The 8,589-nt window shown below is 42.6% G+C and overlaps 1 protein-coding gene across 1 annotated transcript; it reads left to right on the plus strand.

Annotated features, from left to right (window-relative positions):
- Nucleotides 1-4,233: 4,233 nt before the first annotated feature.
- Nucleotides 4,234-8,383, plus strand: LOC123505754 (protein TsetseEP-like). Its single transcript, XM_045257409.1, has 3 exons — nucleotides 4,234-4,294; nucleotides 5,056-5,310; nucleotides 8,364-8,383. The coding sequence occupies exons 1-3, from the start codon at nucleotides 4,234-4,236 to the stop codon at nucleotides 8,381-8,383; spliced, it is 336 nt and encodes a 111-aa protein (XP_045113344.1).
- Nucleotides 8,384-8,589: the final 206 nt, after the last annotated feature.

The raw sequence follows: 8,589 nt of genomic DNA on the forward strand, positions 1-8,589 counted from the left end.
TTCCCCCTTTTGATGAATCTGATGTTGATGGGTCATTTCGTGCCTTTGAGAGCATTGCTAATAGGAATAAATGGCCCAAGGATCAGTGGGTGTCTCTCCTTGTCCCTAAGCTAGTAGGAAAAGCTTATAGGGTATACAACAGCCTTAGTGATCAGGTAGAATATGAAGAGATCAAAGGTAACATTCTAGACGCTTACTCTATCAATTCACAGACAACAGTTCCGAAAGTATATGAAACCAGAGTCTCACACCTATGTTGAATTTGCTAGTGAGAAACTAAGACAATTTAAGAAATGGTTAGCCGCCCATAACATTACCACCTTTTTGGAGTTGCTCAATCTAATGGTCCTGGAAGAATGGAAGAACAAGTTACCCTTTAATATTCTGAGGCATGTGGAAGAACGGGGAGAGAGTGATCTTATGTCTCTCGCTAAAGTGGCTGATGCGTTTGCTTTGTTGATGGGATCCCTGGGTAGTAGAGGTCGTGGTTCACTATCTAATGTTAGGTCCTCCTTTGGGGAAGGTTTTGGGGGCGCGGGTGGTAAGCCGACCGGATTCTCGCCAAATGCATATAATTCCCCCTGGTGTACATACTGTAAGAAGCCAGGTCACACGATCCAGAAATGTAGACACCCAAATTGCAAGGCCTCTCAACGTCAACTTTCTTTTGTGGCCCCTAAACCTAACACATTTGAGAACAAGAAACCAGTGGCCCTAGCTAACCCTGTCAACTCTCCTCTAGAACTTTATGACTCGTACATGTATCAAGGTAAAGTGTCCCTGACTGATGGTAAAGACAAGGCAATAAATGTCAAGGTTCTGCGTGATACAGGTGCTGCCCAATCCATCTTAAGGGAAGATGTCATCCCTAACATCAAACAGGCTTTCACTGGGGAGAAGGTGATCCTTACAGGTCTCGAATCGCAGCACTCCTATCCCTTGGCTAATATTAGCTTACAGTGCCCGTTCATTTCAGGAGAGGTTGTGGTAGCCATTAAACCTGGTGAACTGCCAGTACCGGGGGTACATCTTGTACTGGGTAATGATCTTGCGGGTAACTTGGCTGTTCCAAACTTAATTGTTCTTGATTCTCCCTTAACAGAAAGTCCCACTAAGACCCTGGACGAAACATCCCCTCACTTCTTCCCAGTGTGTGCAGTCACCAGGTCTCAGTCCAAGTCCCCTGCCCTTTCACCACCTCCTCCACCAATGATTGCCTCTACTGACAACTTGTACAATAACATCATTTCAAAGGAGAATTTGATTAATGCTCAGGAACAGGATCTCACTTTGGCTAAGATCAGACATGTTGCCAGTGAGACGAAGGATATGTCTAAATTGCCTTGTTTTTATTATCAGGAAGGAGTCCTGATGCATGCCTACAGACCTCCTGAACTGAAACAACTAGACACCTGGTCAGAAACATCTCAAGTTGTCATCCCCTTGTCTGTAAGACCAGCCAGCTCATGATGGATTGTCAGGTCTAGGCATCCAAAAAACCTACAAGAAGGCTCTTCAACATTTTTTTTGGCCAGGAATGAAAAAGGATGTGTCACACTATGTAAAACCATGTCACATATGTCAAATTGTGGGTAAGCCTAACGAACGCCTTGTGCCAGCTCCTCTGACGCCTATTCCAGTTCAGACGGAGCCCTTCAAAAAGATCGTTCTAGACTGCGTAGGGCCCTTACCCAAAACCAAACGAGGGAATCAGTATTTGTTAACCCTCATGGATCCCACTACCAGGTACCCTGAAGCATTCCTCTTAAGAACATCACATCAAAGACCATTGTAAAACATCTAATACATTTTTTCACCTCGGTAGGAATTCCAAAACAAATTCAGTCTGACAAGGGTAGCAATTTCACTAGCAATTTTTTCCAACAGATAGTGAATGAGCTAAACATCGACCATGTAACCTCCTTGGCTTACCACCCCAATCCCAAGGCTGTCTGGAGCGGTTTCACCAAACATTAAAATCCATGATGAAGAAGTATTGCTTGGAGCATCAAGGAGACTGGGATGAAAGTATCTCTTTCCTTCTCTTCGCTTTAAGAGAATCTCCTCAAGATTCTTTAGGTTACTCCCCTTTTGAATTACTCTATGGTAGACAGATCAGGGGGCCTCTCAAAATATTAAAGGATCAATGGTTTACTCAAAATACTCCTTCAAGCTCCAGTGTGTCTGACTACATCAGTAACCATAAGAATAAAATCAGTGAAGTCAGATCTTATGCTGAATCAAACTTCCTCAAATCTGAAACTAAAATGCAACAAAATTCTCTTCCCAAATCTGTCATGAGAAGTTTCAAACCAGGAGACAAGGTTTTACTTTTTCTCCCCACTCCAGGCAATGCTCTTCACAGTAAGTTCATGGGACCTTATGTTGTGGCTCAAAAACTAAGTCCATTAAATTATGTGGTCCACACTCCTGACCGTCGTAAGGATTCCCAACTAGTTCATATCAACCTAATGAAACCTTACCACTCCAGAGAACCAGAGGACGACTTGTCTCGCACTGTACCTGTATGTCTGGTAGGGAAGGAGTCTGGTCCTGTGCCCCCCGAGGAAGAGTCCGACATCGAATTCCTCTTCTCGTCACCTAAAGGATGCCCCTCAAACAGCCAAATCATGTCCAACCTTGAGGTTTTTCTTTCCTTAACACCTTCACAACAGTCTGATCTTAAAAAGTTATTGCTAGACTTTTTAGAAATCACAGGTGACCTTCCAGGACTTTGTACTACTATCCAACATGATATAACTTTAATATCTAATGACATCAAGCCTATAAGACAACCAGCCTATCGCATTTCACCCATTAAAAGAGACTTGATGAAAAAAGAGGTAGACTATCTGCTCTGTCATCACCTTGCAGAACCTAGTATATCCCCTGGGCTTCTCCCTGCCTGTTAACATCTAAGCCAGATGGTAGTAGTCGATTTTGCACCGACTACAGGAAATTAAATAAAGTGACAGTGCCAGACTCCTACCCATTGCCCTTGATAGAGGACCTTATAGATAGCATAGGAGTAGCCAAATTTGTAACCACCATAGATTTACTTAAGGGTTACTACCAGATTCCCCTCTCGGACGAGGCCCAAATAATATCCACCTTCATCACCCCCTTCGGACTATACCAATACACAGTGATGCCCTTCGGCTTATCTAATGCTCCCGCCACCTTCCAGAGGGCTATAAATTATATCACCCAGGACTTGGAGGGAACATCTGCCTATCTGGACGACCTGGTGGTGACTTCGGACGACTGGGTGACACATCTGACCCGTCTTCGAAGGCTGATGGGTCGGTTGCAGGAAGCCGGGCTTACAATCAACCTGGCCAAGTCCACCTTCGGGAAGTCTACGGTGGTCTACCTGGGACATGTGGTGGGGAACAGCAAGGTTCGCCCCCAGAGAGCTAACGTGGAGGCCATCCTTGGCTTCCCTGTCCCTACCACCAGGAAAGCTCTCATGAGGTTCTTGGGGATGGCTGGTTTCTACAGACGATTCTGTAGGAACTTCTCCACCCTAGCCGCGCCCCTGACGGACCTTATCAGCACTTCCGTCCCCTTCCACTGGACCCCGACCTGTGACCAAGCCTTCCAACATTTCAAGGCGTTCCTTTCCTCGGAGCCAGTGGTCTGGACGCCAGATCACTCCCGCCCCTTCCATCTACAAGTGGATGCGAGTGGAGTTGGAGTGGGTGCTGTCCTCCTTCAAGCAGACCCCACAAGTGGCATCCTCCATCCCATCGCCTATCACTCCACCAAGCTGAAGAAACACCAACTCAACTACTCCACCATCGAGAAGGAGGCTCTGGCACTCGTCCTGGCGCTCCAACGTTTTGAGTGCTACCTTCATCCTGGTCCTCAAACTACGAAGGTCTTCACCAATCACAACCCTCTGGCCTTCCTTCACGCCATAAAGAACCGAAACCAACGCATTCTTAGGTGGGCCTTGTTAACTCAACCCTTCAACTTGGAAGTCCACCATATCAAGGGGGTGGACAACATCATCGCCGACGCCTTATCAAGCTCTCCTGTCTCACCTCCTTCATGAGCCCATTATGGAGGTCTTAGGGGGGAGGAAATGTTACGGCCCGCCCGTAACATACTCCACTACCATCACTTCCTCTGCTTGTTACCTTGTTCGCCACCTCTCCACCTCCCCTTCCACGTCACCGTCTCGTGAACCTTCCACGCCACCGTCTCGTGAACCCTCCACGTCAACGTCTCATGAAGCGCCGCTACTGTCCCGAAGTTGGATCCATGCAGCCCCATTCAACTCAACCTGGAAGTGAGGTCGAGGTCCAAGCCTCAACCAGTGAACACAACACCTCTTGGACTACTGTGGGATCAACCATCACCCAGCACTTCACCACTGCAACACCGCATTAGTATCACTTCCCCTCGTCCCGTGTTTTTCCACATTGCCTCCATATAGGATTAGTATTATTGTTAGGTATTAAGTTGGGTTCTTTATTGTTGTATTTATTTCTGTGTTATATGTATTTGTCAGTTTCATATGTTTCATGTTATATCTATGTGTATGTCAGTTTCATATGTTTCATGTTATATCTATGTGTATGTCAGTTTCATTATTGGGTTATTAAAATAGCTTTTTAAAGTGCCCCCTTTGCATTTCCTCACCAGTTGAACCTGCAGTGTTTTTTTTTTATTGTTATTGTTCACCGGCTCCCCGATGTCGATCTTACCCATTTAACTGGTGAACGTAACAGGACATTTTTTATTCCCTTCTCAGAAGGGGAGGGGATGAGACAGATGAGTTATCAAAGTCTACCCTGTCTATTTTGTGGGTTTTTTTTATTAGTAATGTAGCTAAATTTTGCCTGATTATTGGTTGGTTACGTTTATTTTATCTTATTTTATTTATTTTGTTTATTTATTTATTTATTTATTTATTTTTTTTTTTTTTTTTTCATATTGTTTTGTATTTTACAGCATGTGAGGAAGGAAATGATGTGGGTGGTGGAGAGGAAGAAGAGGAGGCAGAGGGAGAGGAAGAGATTCAGGAAGAAGTTACAGAAACACAAGTAGAAACAGAGGAAGAGCGTGATGTACCTGTTGCTGCCAAGGAACCAGAACCGCCACAACAGGAACCTGAGGTGGCTAAGAAGAAGTCTGAGTCTCCTATTAAGAAAACAGTATCGCCTCAAAAGGAGCCAGGGTCTTCACCTAAGAAACCAGAACCAGAACCTTCAAGAAATGCACCACAGCCAGAACCAGAGGTCAAGACAGAACCTGAAGACTCCGCCAAGCTTGGCTATGAAGATGCTCCGATGGAAGAATTGGGTGAGTTCTTTTGCATATTATTTACTTTGGTTGCAGTTAAATATTGTGTATGCAATGGTTAGTAAACTTAAGGGAACATTTATGAAATTTGAAATGTGGGCCTAATTTCTCAAATTTTAACCCCTTCAATACCATGATGCGTTTTCATATTCATTCTGGTTTCTATTTGTTGATTTTATACAGCTTCAGAAACTTATGTGGGGGATTAAAAATAGTGAAGACTGTGGCTATTAACCTTCTAACCTCCATAAACCCTTCCTAATGTCAATAAAATGGTCTAATTGTACAAAAACCTCAGGTAAAAATGTGTCCTAGTACTGAGGGGGTTAATGTAACGAATAATATTAACATACTGGAAGTCCTTGGTTTGTGTCAGTATTGGCCTATGCCACTTTGTAGTTAGAATCATTCCACCTTGGCAGTTGTTACATTTGGATGTAACTTATGGGTGTGCACTTACCTATATCTAGAAGTTATGTAGGTAGCTAGATATGATTCTTACCAAGATGATACTTATGGCTAAAGAAGAAAATGAGATTATCCAGAACATTTTGCATTTATTGACGTTTTTGATATTCATTGTTAGAGGCTGTGGGGGTCGTTTAAAAAATGCAACCCTGAGTTTGACTTATTGTTATGCAAGTGCAAAACTCAGCGAAAAAAAGGAACTTTCAAAAATATTTTATATGGAGGTTATAAAGGAAGCATTAAGCTTTGGTAAATTCTATTTAAGTTTTTCCTACATAAAATAATAAATGCCATCGCAGTCATTGCAAAAATTTTGTTGTCATTACACTGCAGTTTCTTTAAGAAATGGAGCAAAAATAATGGCAATACTTAATGTGTGTGTATATATATATATATATATATATATATATATATATATATATATATATATATATATATATATATATATATATATATATATATATACATATATACAGGTTGAACCTCCCAAATCCGGAAACCACCGGACCTTAGACTTGCCAAACCATGGAAAATTCCAAACTATAGGTGGTCCCCAAAACACCCTCTATATACTTACCCTGCTTTATACAAGTGTAGCTGTAACATTGTTTTGATATATGATAGTTGTACATGAAAATATACAAGCAGAAGTACAGTAATACTCCGCTTAACGAATGTTCGTTTAACGAATTTCCGGTTTAACGTACTATATAAAGTTAGACCCAAAGTCGGCATAACGTACAACCACATCCGTTTTAGCGAATTTTCTGGGTTTGAATTTGCCGGGTGAGGGACCGAACGCTGCAGCTCCGCTGTGATTGTCTGGCTCCCCACCTCTGTCTCTAGCGCTCCTGGAGCTGGATCCAAGATTCTTCAACAATGTCAGAGCAACCTCTTGCAGCAAAATGGCATCCATGAACGTTTGGAGGAATGGTGACAAGGTTGCTATCAGGTTGCTCTGAGGTTGCTGGGAACACCACCTCTGGAGGTGATGTTACTGTCTTATATATGCATTTATGTTTACAAAACAACATTTCTATTAGCTTTTTACAAACCTTGCCCCCAAGAAAGGATTGTTTTGTAATGCATAAAGTGAAATCTTACATGGAATACCAAAAAATAAAGCAGAGAGGAGATGAGCCACAGACGAAGTGGGAGACTCGCGGCGACTCGGTTGCTTCTTCTTCTTGTGACCCTCTTAGCCTGCGTGTTGTCTTTCCCCATGATATTTGTTTCCACTCCTCTATTGCCTGCTATAATGGATATCATATCTTAGTATTCTTATACGCTCATGCCATGAGGATAACCTCGACTCCGTGGCAGTGAGTGATAGTGAATTATTAATGAAATACCACGGTATTTCATTAATAATTCACTATCACTCACTGCCACGGAGTCGTGGTTATCCTCATGGCATGAGCGTATATGAATACTAAGATATGATATCCATTATAGCAGGCAATAGAGGAGTGGAAACAAATATCATGGGGAAAGACAACACGCAGGCTAAGAGGGTCACAAGAAGAAGAAGAAGAAGAAGCGGCCGAGTCGCCGCGTCTCCCGCTTCGTCTGTGGCTCATCTCCTCTCTGCTTTATTTTTTGGTATTCCATTAAGATTTCACTTTATGCATTACAAAGGAATCCTTTCTTGGGGGCAAGGTTTCTAAAAAGCTAATAGAAATGTTGTTTTGTGAATATAAATGCGAGAATGTGAGAGAATTTGTACGTAGCTCCTCTAACTTCCAATGACTCATATGACATCATAAAAGTAGTGGTAAAACAGTGGCCCAATATGCTGCCAAACGTATATATAATTTTTTTTTTTTTAAACCCATGTGGTATGTTGGGGACCTGCCCAGAATGCATCCCCCCCTATTTCCATTATTTCCTATGGGAAAATTACGTCCGCTTAACAAATTTTTGCTCTACGAACAACTTTGACACCCCCTATCCTGTTCGTTAAGCGGAGTATTACTGTATATAGTGTCAAGGCTTTCACTCACGATCGGTTTGCTCCCAAAGACGAGATTATGTTACCCCTGTCTCAGGAGTTTTAAGGGTCTGGATATTAAGAGAAAATCTCACCCTCCCCAGCCGTCCGTGGCCTCTACTCACTGCACAACACTATTATAACTCTGCTTACCTCCAACAGTCTCCCAAGGCTTCACTCTGGTGTTATGATCAGTTATATGAATAATTGGAATAATTCAAAAGCAAGACATAAATAAACATAGGTATATTACATAAAAAAAATATAGGCAATGCATGAAATAATACAAAAATAAAATATCAATGGTACACATATAAATCATGGAAAAATATTAATTTCATAAGAATTAACCCAAGGGACGACACTACTCCAGATCAGTGGTCCCCACAAATCTCAATTGAGATAAGATCCAAGGCCACAGCTGGACACATGGATTGCAATCAATCAATACTCTCAAAATTAATCTGTAACTCCACACATCAAGAAATGCCGTAGCAACATCCCATCTACACTCTTAATTCAACACAGTATGAGGAAAAACAAAATATCCCCAAAATCACGCTCCACCTCACACCTCACCCGTGCTCTCCCTCAGTTGACGCCACAACCTCCTAAAGACTAGTCACCAACAAGGAAACACCACACAACCCATGAAAAGTCTCCAAGATCCACTTATAGTCACCACTCCCACTATGCGGTCCTTCCCACTCAAGAGCCACTCCACATCACCACTTGTTTTCACCACAGCTGGTCTTGCCAGACCTTATAAACACCACAAAAATCTCCTAGATAACACCACCAACCTTTAGGACCGGAGCACA

This window comes from Portunus trituberculatus, chromosome 18, assembly GCF_017591435.1.
Source record: "Portunus trituberculatus isolate SZX2019 chromosome 18, ASM1759143v1, whole genome shotgun sequence".
Lineage (NCBI taxonomy): Eukaryota > Metazoa > Arthropoda > Malacostraca > Decapoda > Portunidae > Portunus > Portunus trituberculatus.